The sequence below is a fragment of the Uloborus diversus genome, chromosome 5 (genome assembly GCF_026930045.1).
Source record: "Uloborus diversus isolate 005 chromosome 5, Udiv.v.3.1, whole genome shotgun sequence".
In the NCBI taxonomy this organism is placed as follows: Eukaryota; Metazoa; Arthropoda; class Arachnida; order Araneae; family Uloboridae; genus Uloborus; species Uloborus diversus.
This window is the reverse complement of record NC_072735.1, coordinates 22709299-22734295: the sequence shown is the minus strand read 5'-3', so window position 1 is coordinate 22734295 and position 24997 is coordinate 22709299. Positions and strand designations below refer to the sequence as shown.

The window sequence follows — 24997 nt, the reverse complement described above, 5'->3', positions numbered from 1 at the left end:
CTGTTGAAAGAAACTACCGTAATCCCACAGCACTTCGGATCGTCCACACACACGCATCGAGGCGAATTGAGAAAATGACTTTATCAATATTGCTATCTACCCCTTTACCGATAACAGATAACAAACCCCACGTGCTAGTATTATTCACCACCTGGCCTACGTCTTTCAAGTGATGTCACTGTTTCTGACCAATTAAAATTAGTTCACGTTTCTCAAATATCAAGCACATAGATCGGCAATAGCCTGATGTCAGGTTTTTCCAAACAAAATTTTAGATTTTAATTCGTAGTTTCGAATTAATTTCTTTTTCATTTCAAACTTATAAAAAAAAAATTCCAGCTTGTAAGAATATTTCTTTCAAAAACAGATTTTTGATTCAAAACAGTATTTTTTCAAACTTGTAATATTTTTCTACTTAGAAAATGAAATCAAAAATTTTTGTTTTCTTTAATCATATAAAATGTTTTTAAGAAATAATTTCTCAAACTTGTAATATTTTTCCACTAATTAAAAAAAAAAATCAATTTTTTTTTTTTCAATCATATAAAAATAAATTTTTAATCTTACAACAGTAAATTTTTCCACAAAAATATTTTTTTCAAATCAAAATAATAATAATATTTTTGTAACATATTGTTTTTTTTCCTTTCAATCTTTTTTTTTTTTTTTTTTTTCAAAAATTTTCAAACTTACGAAATAAAATTTTTTCAACTGAATCTTCAAACGAAATGCTTTAATTAAATTTTAAACTCAATATCACTTTACTCTTAGTATTAATAACCAATAGCACTTAACCATTTACTCTTTGCACTCTAAGTATTAATTAACACACACGCATTAGAAATAATAATAATAATGTTTAAGATACTTACAAATCACTTACTCAAGCTTTCAAATATCCATCTAGCATGTTATTGTTCATTCGTGTGAGGGAACTTGTAATAAAACTTTACTTATCAACCGAAATTATAAGCGAAAATATCGCATTTTTTAGCACTTAATATAATCCTACAATTAACAAATTGGTTTTAACTTTGAATTTAAGAAAAATAAAAACTATTACACACTTAGTAACATATCTATCGATGTATATTATTTCATGACAAATCACAAATAGGTGAGGATCTTTTATCGATCATGTGACCAACTAAGTTAAGAAAGAGCGTTCTTATCTCATATGAGAATTTATAAGTCTTTAATATTTCTCTTTAATGTAAGTGTATTGATACGTACGAGTTTGTGTATGTGAATATAACTGTGTATTGTTTTCAAACCATTGTCATGTTTAAGCTTTACGGTTCTAATTTTGACTTTCCACTTAGCATTATTTGAAGTCCTTCGCATGCATTAAACTATAGAAATATTACAAAAATTATATTTTCATTCAGTCTTAATTACAAAACCATACAATAAGATGAAGACAACACCGATAGTATAAAGATTACTTACATTTAAAGTGCATATAAAAAATATATGTAAGAGTGATTTCAAAGTATAATCCATCAACCATATTCAACAACTCAATCAAAACACAAGTCTCTTTTAAAATGATAAACACAATTTATTCACACACACAGTAAAAGACAATTAAAAAAACTTTCATCTTTAAGTAAAACTCTTCAAAACTTTCAAGCGTATTTTTAACATCGATTGCATCAAATAAATCAGACACATGACATTTTAAACATGGACTATCAACATTCAAAGCAACGAAGTCACGAGTCAAGTTTTCCCAATTAACATTAAAAAGAGCCCGTTCGAAAAAAAGTGTCGAACTTTCGACCCCTTGTTAATGATTCACATTCATGCACTCTCATGTAAAAAATGAATCCATTTTTACAATCCACACATTCTTTTTTAGAAAGGTAGTTTATGTTGCATATGAGCTCATCAAATAGTCACTTACGTAGAGAATCAGCCAGTTTACGAACTTCTTGTGATGTATATGTGCTGATTTTATCACATCGACAATCACAGGGATATTTTTTCTCAATTTCCGAAAGGATGTACTCTTTTAGAGTATAAGTCATAAGTTTGTCTTTGACACTACGTGAGATACAAGGGGATGCGTAGCACAATTTGTCAATCTGGCTTTCCAAAAGTAGAACTCTATCAGGCATCAACTGGAACACTTCTCGTTTCAGTTTGAACAATCTTTGCACACTAACACAGATGTTACCATTCGCACTCGACTCTCCTTTTTTATAACAAAAGCGAAATCACGGTCTTCGATTAATTTTTGATTTACATTTTTACGTAGGCTTGAAATAAGTGATCTCCACACATCTGGTTCTAAGGAAATACCATCCATAGTTGGTCGAAAAATACCATCTTCCCCACACGTATATCTTCTAATATGCACGCGTGTACGTTTCCGAAAAGTATTCACCTAAAGTGAAAATACAATCACCCAAGTGTATCATATCATCAGGCTGTGGAGAAGCCTCAATGTTCATTTTCATGTTCGTTGCATCCCATCTGTTCATCTTCAGGCTTCAAAGTTTCAGAATGATTTTCACCAGCGTTAGTCATTCTTAACTCTCATAGGATTAGGAGTCACAATACTAAAACAACTTCCTGTGAACTTAAAAAATAAATCAAACTAGGTTTTAACACTAGCTGGTGAAGAAAAATCCTAAGTACATAGAATAAAATTTCACGATCTCTTTCAAAGCTCAGAATCACCCTGAAAATGATTCTCCAAACATCCACTATAAACCAATGAATATTCACTTTAACCAATGAGAAGTGTACATAAATCTCTTGCTACTGACGTCATAGAATATCACATGAACTTTTGAGCAGAATTGAGTTGTTTTACACAGTATTCAGATTTTTAGAAAATGCCAACACTTTGACTTCCAAATTCATCCTGACCTACTACGAGTAATTTTAAGATGGTAGCAGGTTTTCACATCACATCGAATGCCGATGACGTTTTCGCATCTCACGCATGACATGATCAATCACGTGTAATTGATCATGTCAATTTGCATGAGATGCAAAACCGTCATCGGCATTCGATGTGATGTGAAAACCTGCTACCATCTTAAAATTACTCGTAGTAGGTCAGGATGAATTTGGAAGTCAAAGTGTTGGCATTTTCTAAAAATCTGAATACTGTGTAAAACAACTCAATTCTGCTCAAAAGTTCATGTGATATTCTATGACGTCAGTAGCAAGAGATTTATGTACACTTCTCATTGGTTAAAGTGAATATTCATTGGTTTATAGTGGATGTTTGGAGAATCATTTTCAGGGTGATTCTGAGCTTTGAAAGAGATCGTGAAATTTTATTCTATGTACTTAGGATTTTTCTTCACCAGCTAGTGTTAAAACCTAGTTTGATTTATTTTTTAAGTTCACAGGAAGTTGTTTTAGTATTGTGACTCCTAATCCTATGAGAGTTAAGAATGACTAACGCTGGTGAAAATCATTCTGAAACTTTGAAGCCTGAAGATGAACAGATGGGATGCAACGAACATGAAAATGAACATTGAGGCTTCTCCACAGCCTGATGATATGATACACTTGGGTGATTGTATTTTCACTTTAGGTGAATACTTTTCGGAAACGTACACGCGTGCATATTAGAAGATATACGTGTGGGAAAGATGGTATTTTTCGACCAACTATGGATGGTATTTCCTTAGAACCAGATGTGTGGAGATCACTTATTTCAAGCCTACGTAAAAATGTAAATCAAAAATTAATCGAAGACCGTGATTTCGCTTTTGTTATAAAAAAGGAGAGTCGAGTGCGAATGGTAACATCTGTGTTAGTGTGCAAAGATTGTTCAAACTGAAACGAGAAGTGTTCCAGTTGATGCCTGATAGAGTTCTACTTTTGGAAAGCCAGATTGACAAATTGTGCTACGCATCCCCTTGTATCTCACGTAGTGTCAAAGACAAACTTATGACTTATACTCTAAAAGAGTACATCCTTTCGGAAATTGAGAAAAAATATCCCTGTGATTGTCGATGTGATAAAATCAGCACATATACATCACAAGAAGTTCGTAAACTGGCTGATTCTCTACGTAAGTGACTATTTGATGAGCTCATATGCAACATAAACTACCTTTCTAAAAAAGAATGTGTGGATTGTAAAAATGGATTCATTTTTTACATGAGAGTGCATGAATGTGAATCATTAACAAGGGGTCGAAAGTTCGACACTTTTTTTCGAACGGGCTCTTTTTAATGTTAATTGGGAAAACTTGACTCGTGACTTCGTTGCTTTGAATGTTGATAGTCCATGTTTAAAATGTCATGTGTCTGATTTATTTGATGCAATCGATGTTAAAAATACGCTTGAAAGTTTTGAAGAGTTTTACTTAAAGATGAAAGTTTTTTTAATTGTCTTTTACTGTGTGTGTGAATAAATTGTGTTTATCATTTTAAAAGAGACTTGTGTTTTGATTGAGTTGTTGAATATGGTTGATGGATTATACTTTGAAATCACTCTTACATATATTTTTTATATGCACTTTATTGTAAGTAATCTTTATACTATCGGTGTTGTCTTCATCTTATTGTATGGTTTTGTAATTAAGACTGAATGAAAATATAATTTTTGTAATATTTCTATAGTTTAATGCATGCGAAGGACTTCAAATAATGCTAAGTGGAAAGTCAAAATTAGAACCGTAAAGCTTAAACATGACAATGGTTTGAAAACAATACACAGTTATATTCACATACACAAACTCGTACGTATCAATACACTTACATTAAAGAGAAATATTAAAGACTTATAAATTCTCATATGAGATAAGAACGCTCTTTCTTAACTTAGTTGGTCACATGATCGATAAAAGATCCTCACCTATTTGTGATTTGTCATGAAATAATATACATCGATAGATATGTTACTAAGTGTGTAATAGTTTTTATTTTTCTTAAATTCAAAGTTAAAACCAATTTGTTAATTGTAGGATTATATTAAGTGCTAAAAAATGCGATATTTTCGCTTATAATTTCGGTTGATAAGTAAAGTTTTATTACAAGTTCCCTCACACGAATGAACAATAACATGCTAGATGGATATTTGAAAGCTTGAGTAAGTGATTTGTAAGTATCTTAAACATTATTATTATTATTTCTAATGCGTGTGTGTTAATTAATACTTAGAGTGCAAAGAGTAAATGGTTAAGTGCTATTGGTTATTAATACTAAGAGTAAAGTGATATTGAGTTTTAAATTTAATTAAAGCATTTCGTTTGAAGATTCAGTTGAAAAAATTTTATTTCGTAAGTTTGAAAATTTTTGAAAAAAAAAAAAAAAGATTGAAAGGAAAAAAAACAATATGTTACAAAAATATTATTATTATTTTGATTTGAAAAAAATATTTTTGTGGAAAAATTTACTGTTGTAAGATTAAAAATTTATTTTTATATGATTGAAAAAAAAAAAATTGATTTTTTTTTAATTAGTGGAAAAATATTACAAGTTTGAGAAATTATTTCTTAAAAACATTTTATATGATTAAAGAAAACAAAAATTTTTGATTTCATTTTCTAAGTAGAAAAATATTACAAGTTTGAAAAAATACTGTTTTGAATCAAAAATCTGTTTTTGAAAGAAATATTCTTACAAGCTGGAAATTTTTTTTTATAAGTTTGAAATGAAAAAGAAATTAATTCGAAACTACGAATTAAAATCTAAAATTTTGTTTGGAAAAACCTGACATCAGGCTATTGCCGATCTATGTGCTTGATATTTGAGAAACGTGAACTAATTTTAATTGGTCAGAAACAGTGACATCACTTGAAAGACGTAGGCCAGGTGGTGAATAATACTAGCACGTGGGGTTTGTTATCTGTTATCGGTAAAGGGGTAGATAGCAATATTGATAAAGTCATTTTCTCAATTCGCCTCGATGCGTGTGTGTGGACGATCCGAAGTGCTGTGGGATTACGGTAGTTTCTTTCAACAGCCGAGTTGATTTGCGATATCACGGCATGCGTTCTGCAAATCGACGATGGGCAGCCAGCCGTATGCAGCGATTTCAAATAAAACATGCATGTAATTGTAATTTTGTGAGATTGAGTTATAATTAACAATCCACTTATTACAATTTCATTCACTGTTTTTAAATAACTTCGCGATAGCTGGTACTTGAGGGATTTCACCCCAAAAAGGTTAGTCTTTTGTACTTAATTTTAGTCAGTATTTAGCTATAACTTAATTTGTCAAAATTAAGATTAAGTTTCTTAATTTAACGTATAGCTGTCCATTTGAATGTATCGTTCGAAAAGGATAAAGACTAAAATAAATGATATCGATTTTGTTAAAGAAATTAGTTGTTAAAGTAAAATATTATTGGGAAAATGAAATAGCCAAAGTGATTCTAATTCATGAAGGTTGAAAATTTTGTTTTATTCTAACAAGAGTGCTTGTATGAAAAAAAAAAAAAATAATAAAGTAAAACACTATGCGATAAAATGACTAAGTTAAATACTAATCAAAAAAATAATTAATAGAGTTGATTAAATAAAATGTGGTAAATTAAATGAAACTCTTGAAAAGCATATAAAGTGATGAAATGTAACTTGAGTGCGAAATTTGCTTACTGGAAAAAAATTAAATAAGTTGATTTTTAAAATCCATGAAAATTTCTTAATGATAAGTGTTTATTAATGCTAAGAGTAAATTGATTCCAAGTTTTGAAATGAATTTCAGTAGAAGTTATTTTTCGGTAAGTCTATTTTTAAAATTTGCTGACATGAAGTTTTGATACTCGACTTATAATTTTAACATTTCTTGGGTACTTCATTGATGTTTAACATTTTTGTGTTATGTGTTTTATTTTACCGTAGGTAAAAATAATTAAATAAAAGTGAAATTTATAAATTGTAATGAAAATTCTGTTAATGAAATTGGTTGGTTGTAAAGTAATATTTTGGAAAAGCTGTAATGAATGATAAATAGTAAAACGCAGTAAGTAAAATAGTAAAGTATGGTAAAGTAAAATAAAATATTCAGAGGGGATTTAATTCATGAAAGTTGAAAATTTTGTTTTATTCCATCAAGAGTGTTTGCATGAAAAAAAAAATAAAGAAAGGAAAATATGATTAACTTAAATATCGATGATAAAAAATAATTATTAGAGTTAATTAAATGAAATGCGATAAATTAAGTGAAACTCATGAAAAGCATATGTAGTGATAAAATATAACTTGAGTGGGAAATTTGGTTACAGTAAAAAATTATTTAAGAAGATAATTTTTTAAAATTCATGAAAATATTTGATAGTGATAAGTGTTAATTAATACGAAAAGTAAATTGATTGTAGATTTTCGAAAATTAAATGGATAAATGTATAAAAATAATAACGTATGTGATAATTTAAAATATTAACAATGAAAAAAGAATCAAAGACGATTAAATGAATCTAAATCGTAAATGAGTTGCTATTTTAGTAAACTCAAACTAGAGTGAAAAGCATTTTAGTAGGAACATGTTAAAATCTCTTGTGCTAAGAAAAATAAATAACTTTTAAGCATAATTTTGTAACTGGAATAAATGTATGATAAAATGATTAAGTTAAGTATTAATGAAAAAGTAATTATTAGAGTTAATTAAATGGAATGTGATAAATTCAATGAAACTCTTGAAACATATATGCAGTGTTGGAATGTAACTTGAGTGCGCAATTTGCTTACTGGAAAAAATTAATTAAGTTGATTTTTTTAAAATCTGAGAAAATTTGTTAATGATAAGTGTTAATTACTACTACGAGTAAATTGATTGCAAGTTTGACATGATTGCAAAAATTGAAGACATGATAACGTTTTGAAAAATTTGAAGGTTCGATTCCTGTCACTACTTGTGAAAAATTTCTAAGTTTAAAAATATCGGGAAAAAAAAAAAAAAACGATAAAGTAAAAACAAGCGAGAAAATGATCAAACTCTAAAATATACTAAAAAAAAAAAATCGAAATCACGAAAAAATAATCTAAGTCTGAAATGCTTGAAATTAGTTAAAGACTAAAAAGTTAAGAAAATAGTTAAAGACTGAAAATAATTGAAAAACGCTAAAATAGTGAAAAAAAAAAAAAAAAAAAATCAAAGTGCTAAATGACAGGAAAAAACGTTAAAGTTCAAAATGTGTGAAAGAATATTTAAGTTAATTATTTCTTTGAAAATTTAACAAGTAAGAAAAAATATTTTGTTGTATGAAAGTCAAAAAAAAATTAGTTAAGAAAATTATTTCTTCGAAATTTTTACAAGTTAGAAAAAATATTTGTAAATTTGACAAAGAAAAATGAAATTAGTTAAGAAAATTTAACAAGTTAGAAAAAATAAAAATGATAAAGTTTGAAATGCATGAAAAAGAAAATCAAAGTTTAAAATATATTTCAAGTCCACAAAGCATTGAACCAAATCTAACCGTCTAGAAGAGAATCATTAATACCTGGCTCCATTGAAGAAAGCAATAGTTTTCGATTCGATCTCATCGAATACCCTAACCTAAGCAATAACCCAAAAAGAGTGCTGGTAGCATCTACGCTTTTGGACCATTCTAAAGACGTAATTCCTGTGAGAGTAGCCAACGTGAGTGAAAGATCGAGGAATATTCGGAAAGATGAAGCGTTGGCAACTTGTACTCCAGTAAACTGCATCATTAGAAGAATCAATTCATCAATTCCCCAGAGACTGTGTCTTTTGAGTCCTTGACATCGAAGTTAATTGGGAGTGCGCCATTATCGAAAGATCAAAGAACTGCTGCGGAACAATTGGTGGACGACTTCAAGCATTAGTTTTCATCTACATCGGAGGATGTTGGCCGCACGAATTTAACGCAGCATAGGATCTAGACTGGAGAACATCCCCATATTAAGCAGCATCCAAGTCGACTACCGTTCGCCAAGAAGGAAGAGGTTGAGACCCTCCTGAAAGAGATGCAGGAGAATGATGTTATCGAACCCACGTCCAGTACTTGTACCTCTCCCATCGTTTTGGTCCGAAAGAAAATGGCTCCATCAGATTTTGTGTCGATTACCGACGGCTGAATGAAATCACCAAGAAAGACAGTTACCCTCTTCCACGGATAGACCACACCTTGGACGCTCTTTCCGGACACAAGTGGTTTTCGACCATGGACTTGAAGAGCGGCTACTAGCAGGTTGAGATACACTCTGATGACCGAGAGAAGACAGCGTTTACAACTGGACAAGGATATGGCAGTTTAAAGTAATGCCCGTCGGCCTCTGCAATGCACCATTTACGTTCGAACGTTTTATGGAGGCAATTTTAAGAGGACTCTCCTATGAATCCTGTCTGGTCTCCTTAGACGATATCATCATCGTCGGACGCGCAGTTTCGAAGAACATCTGGCTAATCTTAGGAAGGTGCTGCAAAAGCTTAAGGAAGCCAATCTGAAGTTAAGCCCGTCCAAATGTAATTTGTTCGGCCAAGAAGTGAACTACCTTGATCACATCATCTCTTCTGGGGGTGTTCAACCGATACAGAAAAGGTATCCGCGGTCAAGTGTTGGAGTCGTCCCGAAAACGTTCATCAGCTGCGAAGTTTCCTGGGGCTCTGCACAAACTACAGGAAGTTTGTGAAGGGCTTTTCCAACATTGCATAAGCTGACGGAGTGCAAGCAAAAGTTTGAATGGTCCAAAGAATGCGAAGATGCATTTCTACGACTGGAGGAGGCTTTAACATCGACGACTATTCTCACATACCCTCACCCCAAAAAATCCTTCATCCTTGACACTGATGCGAGCCATGAGCGCATCGCAGCTGTTTTATTCCAAGAAATAGACGGCAACGAACATGTCATCGCTTACTGGAGCAAATGCTTATCAAAGTCGGAGCGAAAGTACTGCGTCACCAGAAAGGAGTTACTGGCCATAGTTAAAGTTCTAGAACACTTCAAATCATTATCTCTACGGCCGAAAATTTCTGCTTCGGACAGATCTTGCCTCGTAAACTTGGCTTTTGAACTTCAAAAATCTGGAAGGCCAGAGAGTCAGGTGGATACAGCAGCTTCAGGAATATGACATGGAGATCAAGCACTGAAAAGGGTTGTCTCAAGGTAATGCAGATGCTTTATAAAGGAGACCCTGTCCTGAGAACTGCAAAATTGTTCCCGAATCGAGAAACAGTATGGAACGAGTAGCCCTACTGCTTATCAGGTGACAGTGATTTCAACATCATCAGAACCTGATCCATAGAGTGACGATCAAGTTCGACAAGATCAACTTGAAGACCCAGATATAAAACCAATTTTGGAGTTCATGAAAAGTGATAGCCGGCGACCTAGCTGGCAGGACGTTTCCATTTTCAGTCCTGCAACTAAAGGTAATGGGCTTTATGGAACGCACTCCATTTACGGAATGGCGAACTGTACCGAAAATGGGAATCTGACGACGGCAAAATATCTAGGTGGCAGTTACTACTTCCCCGATCACGGATTTCAGATGTTCTGAAGGAAATACATAGTAGTGCGACTGGAGGACATTTTGGTGTCTTGAAAACCTTCAGTAAAGTTCGAGAGCGCTTCTTCTGGAGCAAGGTGAGGGATGACGTGGAGAAGTGGTACCATTCTTGTGACACCTGTGCTGCCCGTAAAAGAGCGAAGAAAAGAAGCCGAGGGAAGCTACATCTGTACAACGTTGGAGCTCCTTTCGAACGAATCGGGATCGACATCCTGGGTCCTCTACCAATAACTGCTGACTTGAACAAATACATCCTTGTTTCCATTGGATATTTCTCCAAATGGCCCGAAGCATATCCTATTCCAGATAAAGAACCTACCACCGTAGCAGAGACTAGTCCAGCATTGGATCTCGAGATATGGAACAGCTTTGCAGATTCATTCCGTTCAAGTGAGGAATTTCATATCTGCTGTGTTTAAGGGCCTATGTCAAATTCTCTGAATTGAAAAAACTAGGACACCACCACTACACCCACAATTGGACGGCATGGTGGAGAGATTTAACCGCACAATCCTGTATAATCTCTCTCTTATGGTCTCCAGAAATCAACAGAATTGGGACAAGAAGCTACCTTTGTTCCTGCTGGCCTACCGCAGTGCTGTCCACGAGACTACAGGATATGCCCCATCTCAGATGCTTAAAATGTGGTAAATTAAATGAAACTCTTGAAAAGCATATAAAGTGATGAAATGTAACTTGAGTGCGAAATTTGCTTACTGGAAAAAAATTAAATAAGTTGATTTTTAAAATCCATGAAAATTTCTTAATGATAAGTGTTTATTAATGCTAAGAGTAAATTGATTCCAAGTTTTGAAATGAATTTCAGTAGAAGTTATTTTTCGGTAAGTCTATTTTTAAAATTTGCTGACATGAAGTTTTGATACTCGACTTATAATTTTAACATTTCTTGGGTACTTCATTGATGTTTAACATTTTTGTGTTATGTGTTTTATTTTACCGTAGGTAAAAATAATTAAATAAAAGTGAAATTTATAAATTGTAATGAAAATTCTGTTAATGAAATTGGTTGGTTGTAAAGTAATATTTTGGAAAAGCTGTAATGAATGATAAATAGTAAAACGCAGTAAGTAAAATAGTAAAGTATGGTAAAGTAAAATAAAATATTCAGAGGGGATTTAATTCATGAAAGTTGAAAATTTTGTTTTATTCCATCAAGAGTGTTTGCATGAAAAAAAAAATAAAGAAAGGAAAATATGATTAACTTAAATATCGATGATAAAAAATAATTATTAGAGTTAATTAAATGAAATGCGATAAATTAAGTGAAACTCATGAAAAGCATATGTAGTGATAAAATATAACTTGAGTGGGAAATTTGGTTACAGTAAAAAATTATTTAAGAAGATAATTTTTTAAAATTCATGAAAATATTTGATAGTGATAAGTGTTAATTAATACGAAAAGTAAATTGATTGTAGATTTTCGAAAATTAAATGGATAAATGTATAAAAATAATAACGTATGTGATAATTTAAAATATTAACAATGAAAAAAGAATCAAAGACGATTAAATGAATCTAAATCGTAAATGAGTTGCTATTTTAGTAAACTCAAACTAGAGTGAAAAGCATTTTAGTAGGAACATGTTAAAATCTCTTGTGCTAAGAAAAATAAATAACTTTTAAGCATAATTTTGTAACTGGAATAAATGTATGATAAAATGATTAAGTTAAGTATTAATGAAAAAGTAATTATTAGAGTTAATTAAATGGAATGTGATAAATTCAATGAAACTCTTGAAACATATATGCAGTGTTGGAATGTAACTTGAGTGCGCAATTTGCTTACTGGAAAAAATTAATTAAGTTGATTTTTTTAAAATCTGAGAAAATTTGTTAATGATAAGTGTTAATTACTACTACGAGTAAATTGATTGCAAGTTTGACATGATTGCAAAAATTGAAGACATGATAACGTTTTGAAAAATTTGAAGGTTCGATTCCTGTCACTACTTGTGAAAAATTTCTAAGTTTAAAAATATCGGGAAAAAAAAAAAAAACGATAAAGTAAAAACAAGCGAGAAAATGATCAAACTCTAAAATATACTAAAAAAAAAAAATCGAAATCACGAAAAAATAATCTAAGTCTGAAATGCTTGAAATTAGTTAAAGACTAAAAAGTTAAGAAAATAGTTAAAGACTGAAAATAATTGAAAAACGCTAAAATAGTGAAAAAAAAAAAAAAAAAAAAAAATCAAAGTGCTAAATGACAGGAAAAAACGTTAAAGTTCAAAATGTGTGAAAGAATATTTAAGTTAATTATTTCTTTGAAAATTTAACAAGTAAGAAAAAATATTTTGTTGTATGAAAGTCAAAAAAAAATTAGTTAAGAAAATTATTTCTTCGAAATTTTTACAAGTTAGAAAAAATATTTGTAAATTTGACAAAGAAAAATGAAATTAGTTAAGAAAATTTAACAAGTTAGAAAAAATAAAAATGATAAAGTTTGAAATGCATGAAAAAGAAAATCAAAGTTTAAAATATATTTCAAGTCCACAAAGCATTGAACCAAATCTAACCGTCTAGAAGAGAATCATTAATACCTGGCTCCATTGAAGAAAGCAATAGTTTTCGATTCGATCTCATCGAATACCCTAACCTAAGCAATAACCCAAAAAGAGTGCTGGTAGCATCTACGCTTTTGGACCATTCTAAAGACGTAATTCCTGTGAGAGTAGCCAACGTGAGTGAAAGATCGAGGAATATTCGGAAAGATGAAGCGTTGGCAACTTGTACTCCAGTAAACTGCATCATTAGAAGAATCAATTCATCAATTCCCCAGAGACTGTGTCTTTTGAGTCCTTGACATCGAAGTTAATTGGGAGTGCGCCATTATCGAAAGATCAAAGAACTGCTGCGGAACAATTGGTGGACGACTTCAAGCATTAGTTTTCATCTACATCGGAGGATGTTGGCCGCACGAATTTAACGCAGCATAGGATCTAGACTGGAGAACATCCCCATATTAAGCAGCATCCAAGTCGACTACCGTTCGCCAAGAAGGAAGAGGTTGAGACCCTCCTGAAAGAGATGCAGGAGAATGATGTTATCGAACCCACGTCCAGTACTTGTACCTCTCCCATCGTTTTGGTCCGAAAGAAAATGGCTCCATCAGATTTTGTGTCGATTACCGACGGCTGAATGAAATCACCAAGAAAGACAGTTACCCTCTTCCACGGATAGACCACACCTTGGACGCTCTTTCCGGACACAAGTGGTTTTCGACCATGGACTTGAAGAGCGGCTACTAGCAGGTTGAGATACACTCTGATGACCGAGAGAAGACAGCGTTTACAACTGGACAAGGATATGGCAGTTTAAAGTAATGCCCGTCGGCCTCTGCAATGCACCATTTACGTTCGAACGTTTTATGGAGGCAATTTTAAGAGGACTCTCCTATGAATCCTGTCTGGTCTCCTTAGACGATATCATCATCGTCGGACGCGCAGTTTCGAAGAACATCTGGCTAATCTTAGGAAGGTGCTGCAAAAGCTTAAGGAAGCCAATCTGAAGTTAAGCCCGTCCAAATGTAATTTGTTCGGCCAAGAAGTGAACTACCTTGATCACATCATCTCTTCTGGGGGTGTTCAACCGATACAGAAAAGGTATCCGCGGTCAAGTGTTGGAGTCGTCCCGAAAACGTTCATCAGCTGCGAAGTTTCCTGGGGCTCTGCACAAACTACAGGAAGTTTGTGAAGGGCTTTTCCAACATTGCATAAGCTGACGGAGTGCAAGCAAAAGTTTGAATGGTCCAAAGAATGCGAAGATGCATTTCTACGACTGGAGGAGGCTTTAACATCGACGACTATTCTCACATACCCTCACCCCAAAAAATCCTTCATCCTTGACACTGATGCGAGCCATGAGCGCATCGCAGCTGTTTTATTCCAAGAAATAGACGGCAACGAACATGTCATCGCTTACTGGAGCAAATGCTTATCAAAGTCGGAGCGAAAGTACTGCGTCACCAGAAAGGAGTTACTGGCCATAGTTAAAGTTCTAGAACACTTCAAATCATTATCTCTACGGCCGAAAATTTCTGCTTCGGACAGATCTTGCCTCGTAAACTTGGCTTTTGAACTTCAAAAATCTGGAAGGCCAGAGAGTCAGGTGGATACAGCAGCTTCAGGAATATGACATGGAGATCAAGCACTGAAAAGGGTTGTCTCAAGGTAATGCAGATGCTTTATAAAGGAGACCCTGTCCTGAGAACTGCAAAATTGTTCCCGAATCGAGAAACAGTATGGAACGAGTAGCCCTACTGCTTATCAGGTGACAGTGATTTCAACATCATCAGAACCTGATCCATAGAGTGACGATCAAGTTCGACAAGATCAACTTGAAGACCCAGATATAAAACCAATTTTGGAGTTCATGAAAAGTGATAGCCGGCGACCTAGCTGGCAGGACGTTTCCATTTTCAGTCCTGCAACTAAAGGTAATGGGCTTTATGGAACGCACTCCATTTACGGAATGGCGAACTGTACCGAAAATGGGAATCTGACGACGGCAAAATATCTAGGTGGCAGTTACTACTTCCCCGATCACGGATTTCAGATGTTCTGAAGGAAATACATAGTAGTGCGACTGGAGGACATTTTGGTGTCTTGAAAACCTTCAGTAAAGTTCGAGAGCGCTTCTTCTGGAGCAAGGTGAGGGATGACGTGGAGAAGTGGTACCATTCTTGTGACACCTGTGCTGCCCGTAAAAGAGCGAAGAAAAGAAGCCGAGGGAAGCTACATCTGTACAACGTTGGAGCTCCTTTCGAACGAATCGGGATCGACATCCTGGGTCCTCTACCAATAACTGCTGACTTGAACAAATACATCCTTGTTTCCATTGGATATTTCTCCAAATGGCCCGAAGCATATCCTATTCCAGATAAAGAACCTACCACCGTAGCAGAGACTAGTCCAGCATTGGATCTCGAGATATGGAACAGCTTTGCAGATTCATTCCGTTCAAGTGAGGAATTTCATATCTGCTGTGTTTAAGGGCCTATGTCAAATTCTCTGAATTGAAAAAACTAGGACACCACCACTACACCCACAATTGGACGGCATGGTGGAGAGATTTAACCGCACAATCCTGTATAATCTCTCTCTTATGGTCTCCAGAAATCAACAGAATTGGGACAAGAAGCTACCTTTGTTCCTGCTGGCCTACCGCAGTGCTGTCCACGAGACTACAGGATATGCCCCATCTCAGATGCTTAAAATGTGGTAAATTAAATGAAACTCTTGAAAAGCATATAAAGTGATGAAATGTAACTTGAGTGCGAAATTTGCTTACTGGAAAAAAATTAAATAAGTTGATTTTTAAAATCCATGAAAATTTCTTAATGATAAGTGTTTATTAATGCTAAGAGTAAATTGATTCCAAGTTTTGAAATGAATTTCAGTAGAAGTTATTTTTCGGTAAGTCTATTTTTAAAATTTGCTGACATGAAGTTTTGATACTCGACTTATAATTTTAACATTTCTTGGGTACTTCATTGATGTTTAACATTTTTGTGTTATGTGTTTTATTTTACCGTAGGTAAAAATAATTAAATAAAAGTGAAATTTATAAATTGTAATGAAAATTCTGTTAATGAAATTGGTTGGTTGTAAAGTAATATTTTGGAAAAGCTGTAATGAATGATAAATAGTAAAACGCAGTAAGTAAAATAGTAAAGTATGGTAAAGTAAAATAAAATATTCAGAGGGGATTTAATTCATGAAAGTTGAAAATTTTGTTTTATTCCATCAAGAGTGTTTGCATGAAAAAAAAAATAAAGAAAGGAAAATATGATTAACTTAAATATCGATGATAAAAAATAATTATTAGAGTTAATTAAATGAAATGCGATAAATTAAGTGAAACTCATGAAAAGCATATGTAGTGATAAAATATAACTTGAGTGGGAAATTTGGTTACAGTAAAAAATTATTTAAGAAGATAATTTTTTAAAATTCATGAAAATATTTGATAGTGATAAGTGTTAATTAATACGAAAAGTAAATTGATTGTAGATTTTCGAAAATTAAATGGATAAATGTATAAAAATAATAACGTATGTGATAATTTAAAATATTAACAATGAAAAAAGAATCAAAGACGATTAAATGAATCTAAATCGTAAATGAGTTGCTATTTTAGTAAACTCAAACTAGAGTGAAAAGCATTTTAGTAGGAACATGTTAAAATCTCTTGTGCTAAGAAAAATAAATAACTTTTAAGCATAATTTTGTAACTGGAATAAATGTATGATAAAATGATTAAGTTAAGTATTAATGAAAAAGTAATTATTAGAGTTAATTAAATGGAATGTGATAAATTCAATGAAACTCTTGAAACATATATGCAGTGTTGGAATGTAACTTGAGTGCGCAATTTGCTTACTGGAAAAAATTAATTAAGTTGATTTTTTTAAAATCTGAGAAAATTTGTTAATGATAAGTGTTAATTACTACTACGAGTAAATTGATTGCAAGTTTGACATGATTGCAAAAATTGAAGACATGATAACGTTTTGAAAAATTTGAAGGTTCGATTCCTGTCACTACTTGTGAAAAATTTCTAAGTTTAAAAATATCGGGAAAAAAAAAAAAACGATAAAGTAAAAACAAGCGAGAAAATGATCAAACTCTAAAATATACTAAAAAAAAAAAATCGAAATCACGAAAAAATAATCTAAGTCTGAAATGCTTGAAATTAGTTAAAGACTAAAAAGTTAAGAAAATAGTTAAAGACTGAAAATAATTGAAAAACGCTAAAATAGTGAAAAAAAAAAAAAAAAAAAAATCAAAGTGCTAAATGACAGGAAAAAACGTTAAAGTTCAAAATGTGTGAAAGAATATTTAAGTTAATTATTTCTTTGAAAATTTAACAAGTAAGAAAAAATATTTTGTTGTATGAAAGTCAAAAAAAAATTAGTTAAGAAAATTATTTCTTCGAAATTTTTACAAGTTAGAAAAAATATTTGTAAATTTGACAAAGAAAAATGAAATTAGTTAAGAAAATTTAACAAGTTAGAAAAAATAAAAATGATAAAGTTTGAAATGCATGAAAAAGAAAATCAAAGTTTAAAATATATTTCAAGTCCACAAAGCATTGAACCAAATCTAAAATCTCGAATGGGTTGTATTTAAATAAATCTTTACTTAAGTGAAAACTTTGTTATTATGAAAAATAATAATAATGATGATAGTTTCAATTATGAGCTGAAATTCAGTTAATGATATGCCATGATTAGTACTAAAGAGTAAATTAACTGATGGTTTTAAAATTAATTTAATTGTAATATTCGTTGTCATGGTACAGATTCACATTAAGACTGAAAGAGTAATGAAAAATATAGCATAGTGGTTAGCATACGTTTTTGCTAACTCAAAGTTTGGGTGTTCGATTCCCAACTTCAACACTCTGTAAAAATAAAAATAATTAAATTCGCGAAACTTTGGTTGTCTTGACAACCATTCGTCGAAATTATTCAAAGTCCGGAAATAAAAAATCAACCTCTCAATAGATGGCGCCACCGACGTTAAACATAGCATAAGTTAAAACATAGCAACAAGTGTTGCCAACCGAAAACTAAAAACTCGTAAAAGGTTACGAAAAACAAGTGTTGCCATCCGAAAACTTCTACGAAGTGTTGCCATCCCAAAACTCTGGCTGTCATGACAACCAGAAACCTCGTAATCTTTCACGGACAACTCAACTCACGCGGCGAGGGAGGGAACGGCTGGGGGAGGTCAGAGGGGCAATGGACGGCGGCATCAGGGAGGCGGAGGGATTGGGAGGCGGAGGGATTGGGAGGCGGCTCATAGCCGCAGAGCCGCCTCTTGGGGCAGAACCGGCCTTATTTACGGTGAAGTTCATTTGTGCTAATATTTGATGAGCGGATTTTACATCATTTTCTGCGTGGAAGATGGCTATGTTTTCTCTCATCGAGTGCAGCTCTTTAGTCTTGAAGTGAAGAGTGAAGTCATATTTCTTTTAAAAGTTCAATCCGAGAATGAAGGGGTCCGTGATATCAACAACAAATGCCGTATGAGGGTAGGTGACATTTCCAAATACTATTTCCAAGTCCACTTTACCTTCAATCTCGATTTTGTCACCTGTCACAGCCTCGAGACTTACGGGTGGCGATGTCCACAACAGTTTCAATTCAAATTCACGAGCCACATCTGTCCTAATAATTGTCACATTGGCCCCTGTGTCGACATTCAGTTTGCAGGGATTCCCATTTACATGTGCGTAAATGAAAAGTCCATTACTACCAGACTACCACTACTAGTAGAGAAAATCTGCAGGGCTCTGGTGGTGGTCTCCTTCCCCTCGCGTAGCTTGGCAAGCCGGACAACTCCTTCGCAGGTGCCCTTCACTACCGCATTTCCAGCACTTATGCTCTTGTTTCTTTTGGGCATTTATGCTGTTCAGATGTCTTGACAAGTCACCAAGTTGTCTATCAAGTTTAGCTAGACAAGACGACCTGGAATCAGAAACATCAGCTTCCAGAATCCTGATTGGATGGCGATCTACACGGGTTGCTTCTTGGGCGGCCTCGTATTTCATCGCATACACCAAAGCAGATTTCAGGTCTTTGACATCCATGATCTGTAAAGCCTTCTGGATTTTTGGATCTCGAACCCCGTCGATGTCGTAGTTATTAAGTGCCAGGTTGTCTCGAACATCTGCAAGACAGTCGCAAAAAGCCAGATGAGACAATCTCTCGAAGTCCGCTGCTAGCTCTTGCAGGGATTCTCCTGTTTTCTGGAAACGGGATTTCAACTGGAGTCGACTGAAATCTTTCTGGCACTGGGGGGGGGGGGGCGAAAATTTAAAGTTGCGCTAACTGCAGCCTTCAGTAGTGTGCAACTTATTTCTTGCTGACCCTGTATTTCAATATTTGGTGAAATGTGAAGTTCATGTTTGCTATTTTTAGGAGAAATTCTTCCAGTAGCTTCTTCGAATTTTGATCTACGTAAGCCGACAAGCATTGGGAGAATATTGAATTCAACACCTTCTGGAATGGACCATAATTTTTGTATTAATGGAAAACTAAATGTTGAAAGAAAAGTTGCCAGGTATAATTTTTTAAATTCATATATATTTCGTCGCTAAAAGGGCGAATGGGTGTATCTCACTTTTAAGCATTTTGCATAGAAAACCGATTTAAAGATTTCCAGTTTAGTGTATCGCTTAAGAACCGCCACCAGTGTGAGGGACTGGAACTTTTTTACTATTTATTGTAGAGATACGCTCATTGGTCATATTGTAAAACTGACTAGTTTTTTTTAGTATGAAGAAAAACTTTGGAACTAATCAACTAATGATTGCCTTTTTCTTGTTTTAAACTTTTACAGCGTTTATCATCAGAGAAGTGGTCGTCTGATGGAGGTTTACAGCACTCAGCCTGGTGTACAGTTTTACACGGCTAATTTCTTGCCCATTGACGATTCTCTAATTGGTAAACATGGGGTACATTACAAAAAGCAATCTGCATTTTGCCTTGAAACACAGAACTATCCTGATGCAGTGAACCACGTAAGTAGTATGCAAAAATCACAAGAAATTATGACTGAACTGAGGGAGGTTACTTACAGTCAAACACCAAACTGCTAAATTAATGTCTGCTAGTTGGATTTGAATTTTCTGAAACAAAAGTGAAAAAGAGTATTAATTTGGGAAAAATATTTCATGAATATTAAAAATAGTAAAATTTTTATTCGCGACTGAACTGTTTGTAGTCAGAAATTCCCACCAGGAGGAAGGAGGGAGGGCGTGCCGTAAATTGCGCCATAGTAATTTTTATTGGTGTGTTTCTCCTTGTGGGAGGAGGGGGGGGGGCTCTCGTTTTTCAGAAGTCTTCGTGGTATCTGGGAGGGGGGGTCTTTATTCTGGGGGGGGGGGTAGACACGGGCATCCCTAATTCAGTGAATTGTTTACGACGGAGAGTGACGAAGAGTGTAAGCCTTGTATGGGTATTCAGTGAACTTGTGAAAATATCGACAAATTAGTCAGAAGGTGTTATTTTCGATCAGGTGTGCTCAATTTGCAATTCCGTGGATCAAAGGTGGCCTGCGCGAACCTGACCTGTATATGACCCATCAAAATCAAAAATGTTGTGAATTAATAACTGCATTCTAGAACATTCCGAAATAAAAACCTATAGCACCAAATCTTTGTTGAATTCTGCCCATTACTTGAGATATAGCAGTCACGCATACCGTAGTAAACGTTCGATTGCTCTGCTCCACTCCCCATGAAGGAATTGGCGCCAAAACCTCATGGGCACCAATTCATATTAAGGTACATATGTGTACCAAATGTCACTCGATTTAATGCTGTAGCTTTTGTAAGAGTGGTCATAAAAAAATCCGTCACGCACGAACTGAAACACACACACACACTCAGAGAGAGAAAGACATTTTCCAAAAAAAAAAAAAAAAGGTCAAAATGAATTTAGCATATTTCAAACCATGTAAATATGTGGAAATTCGAAAATTTTCACGAATCCAGTACACTTTTTTTTGTGTTTTGTGTTTTTGGGTTGTTCAAATGAAAAGGTACCAAACGTCACAATAACGTAACCGTTACATATTTGCGTATGCCGACAGGGGGAGAATGTAGCGAGACAGGGACGCGATTGAAATATCGAAGCATGCTTGGAAACTCGCATGCGCAGAAGAGATCAGAGACTCTTATAAAGAGCGCCGTCCATTTGACTGTATTTTCCAACGTACGAGGTACGCTACTTTTGAAATTCCTTGAGCACAGGAGAATCATTAATTCTAATGTGTACTGTGAGAGACTCCTAAGTCTACGCAGGGTCATCAAGATTAAAAGGCCAGGTTGCTCACGAAGAGTGGTTCTGCTCCGTGAAGACGCGCTTCCACACATCTCCAGGGTTACCCAGGCGGCACTGGCCTAAGTCCTAAGTGGGAGCAGCATGGCCACCCCCTACAGTCGGGACATGTCACCCTGCGATTTCCATGTGTTTGATCCTTTGAAAGAAGCATTGAAAGGGAAGCGCTTCAACTTGGACGACGAACTCGATGACACTGTGAAGGACTGGGTGTCGTCACGACCAAAGAAATTCCGGGAACAAGAAATTCTTTGGTCAGTTTAACCAGTGGGATCGTGGTGCTCAGGCCTTTGGTTCATACTTTGAATAAAGTCTTCATTTAAACCCACAGTATCATTTGGTACCTTTTCATTTGAGCACCCCTTATATTAGAAACTAGTTGTACCCGCACGGCTTTGCCCGTAGTAGAAAAATCAAAAGGTCTTTTGGTTCGCCTGTATATTTACAAATAATGTATGGTGAATTTTCTCGCCAATTGGCTGTACCCATGTTACGGTTCCACGTTATGATAATTTCGTAATTTACTCGTCCATCTTATGATATTTTTGTTCTTAAAATTGGAATAGAAAAAGAACCACATCGAATTTTCGAAAAATTGCTTTGAGGTGGACACCCCCTTGCTACAACTTATTTTGTGCCAAATTTCATGAAAATCGGCCGAACGGTCTAGGCGCTATGCGCGTCACAGAGATCCAGACATCCTCCGGACAGAGATACTCTCAGCTTTATTATTAGTAAAGATAAAGAAAAAGAAAGTAACAAGGCACATCTTTCCAATATGAAAACTAATTTTTATCTTCTTTTACCTTTCAGGCTAATTTTCCATCTGCTTTACTTGATGTAAATGAAGAATACAACCACACAGCTAAATTTCGTTTTATTGTGAGATAACGGAAGTATGTATGAAAGAGATTTTTACTACATTAAAATTCAGTAGTTTATAAATTTACTTGTTGGCGTTTTTTACAAAAAATAGCAAATTAAATTTTGAATTCTAAAAATCAATTTGAATAAGAAAAAAAACTCCCGTGAATTCTCTGGTTTTTTAGAAATTTAAAATTTTGAAAACAAGGATTGCACAGCCAGGCGATGACTCATTCGTAAAAGTAATAATTTTGTGTATTTTTCGGTCTATATTTTTACTTTTTTCCTTACTAAATGCCATACCAAAAGAACAGTAATGATTGCAATGCAGTTAAAGTTATACCATAAAACATGAAGCAATGATCAAATAATAAATTATCTATGATGCACTAGCTGTACGTGTACCTACCTACGTGGCTGTGCTCTTGGTAAAGTTTAAAAAGAAGCTCTTTGAGCAAATATAAATTTCCTTTCCCACTCCGAAATAAAAAGAAAGATTCTGTTCCGCTAATCAAAATGTGTACACTTAATTTTACCTAACTTCAAGCATTTCACTCTAATCAATAAAGCTTTTGTTTGCTTTTTTTTTTTTTTTTTTGAGCAATCACAATTGCTTATTGTTCTCATTTGACCGTTTTTGGTGTCCGTGTCTTTTTCAACTTGGACCAGAAGCCTATGCAGCACCACCGCCCACCGTCCCCTGCTGGCGGCACGGCGCGGCTGCTCCGGTTTTGAGCTAACCGCTTCTCCTGGTCGGAGGCGTCCATGTCCTACACACACGCACGTTCACACACACACGACTTCGCACATACCCTCACACACGCCTACGTCATACACACAGGTCTACGCACACACACAACTATGCACACGTAACCGCCCAGGAGGAGAGGCAGACTTGGGGGGGGGGGGCAGGAGCCGTTTCTAGAAACAATAACTCCAATGAGTAGGGTCCTGTCTCAGTTCGTGATTGCGAAAAACATAATTTGAACTCAAAATTTCAGAATTCAAATTAATTTTCTTTTTTTTTTTTTTTTTTTTCCAAAAACGTCATCCATTACACATGGGTTGCGTTCGACGAATCTCACCGGTCGATCGGTAAGTAACCGGTTACAAACTGCAGCGTTCTATCATCTATCGGTTACCTCACCGGTTACCATTTTAAGCTGTTGATTGGTGGATTGGAGCACGTGATCATTAGCTGTCACGTGATTGACTAACCGGGCGCTACCGGTCGAGCTCGTCGAACGTAAGCAAGGAATTGCCCGAAGTTTAAAAAGGTCTCATTTTCCCATTCAATATACCAGGGCTGTGGATCGCTATAAAATAAAATACTGTTTAGAATTTAAAATGAGAAAGAAGAAACGAGCGAAGAAGCTAAAAGACGTGACCATGGCAACACAAAATAATGCCTTAATAACTTAAATGGATATAGATGAGATTTTCTAATTCTATAGCTTAAAACGCTCGTAAAATTTTTCTAACTGAGATAGAAGTTTGGATCTTCGACTTTCGATCGAGTGAGATCTGGGGTAAAAAATGTTGCTTTTTCCAATGTTGTCATAATGAAAACTGTGGGACAATTTGTTGATTTTTTATTGTTGGCTTTAGTGGAAAAAAAAATGCTTGAAATCCAGCGGAGCCTTGAAAAATTTGACGAACAAACGCGAATAACTTCCGCTGTAATTAAGTTAGAGAAGTAACAAGTTGCATAGAATGCAGAAAAATTATCCTATTCACAGAAGATCAGTGGCGTGGCACGAAATTTTTCACGGGGTAGGGTGGGGGGGGGGGGCTGCTTTATTTTAGGCATCATATACATGCAATTGCAGATACAGGGTGTTTCTGAACTCTTGGGCAAAACTTTAAGGGGGGATAGTACACATCTGGACAAACAATATAATAGCAAAAGTAAGGGTCCCAAACGTCTTCCGAAGGAGATAGGCGTCGTTAAAGTTTAGGTTCCGAAATTTCAAATGATCATTAAAAAAAAAAAAACCCCAGAAAAAATGGTCAATTCGTTTGCGGTTTTCGCTAAAATAATTCTTTTTATCATTATTTTCCTGAAGATAAATTTTGAAGATTAGTTTAAAAAATGCCGATAGAGGCGCTTTAGACTTTGGATATAGTGACTATATCCAAATGGCTATATCCAATTTGGATCTAGTCACTACACTTTGGAGTAACGAACAACTATTTTTTACCGCTGTTTATGAATTTCATTAAATGTTTTCTAATACTTGGACTTAAACTTAAATTTTGAGCTCAAAATCGGAATTGTTGGGAGCGATTAAGTAGTGAAAGCAGAACTGTTTTCAAAGGTTGAAATGCACTTTGTCACAAAAAAATATATGCATCAAGAATAAATTGAGCTGCAATCAACAAACTCGGCAGGAATGTAGTTTGGTGAGAGATGATTTAAATTTCGTCGCCCAGGGACGTAGCCAAGGGGGGGGGGGGGGGGTCCATGGGGTCCGGACCCCCCCCCCCCTTCCCGATAGGTCACTGTCCTCCTGCACTTACATAAACAGAATTTTCCAAAAAAAAAAATTTAAATAAAAAATTCTTTTGTCCTAAATATTTTTATTAATCGATAACTTTTTCACGTTCAGTTTAGTTCAGAACAATAGAACCTCTGGGAGTGGTGGTGGTGGGGGGGGGGGGCGACAGAAGTCTTCATTCCGTGGTACGCGTCGCAGACCTGCCCAAAGGAGACATTATCTTATTAGTCCCCTGCCCCGCAAGAAAATCGCCAGCAGCTATCCGAAAATATCCGAAAAGGAGACATTATCTTACTCCCCGCAAGGAAATCGC

The 24997-nt window shown here is 34.6% G+C and overlaps 1 protein-coding gene across 2 annotated transcripts in view; it reads left to right on the top strand.

The window, feature by feature from the left end:
• LOC129221965 (galactose mutarotase-like) overlaps window positions 1-22257 on the top strand; it is a 64666-nt gene extending 42409 nt beyond the window's left edge. For both annotated transcript variants that reach the window (XM_054856364.1, XM_054856363.1), the window contains exons 5-7: window positions 19400-19541; window positions 19821-20001; window positions 22136-22257. In XM_054856364.1, coding sequence (XP_054712339.1) covers window positions 19400-19541; window positions 19821-20001; window positions 22136-22213 — 401 coding nt within the window. In that variant the 3' untranslated portion in view covers window positions 22214-22257. The remainder of the gene's footprint in view (window positions 1-19399; window positions 19542-19820; window positions 20002-22135) is intronic.
• The last annotated feature ends 2740 nt before the right edge of the window (window positions 22258-24997 follow it).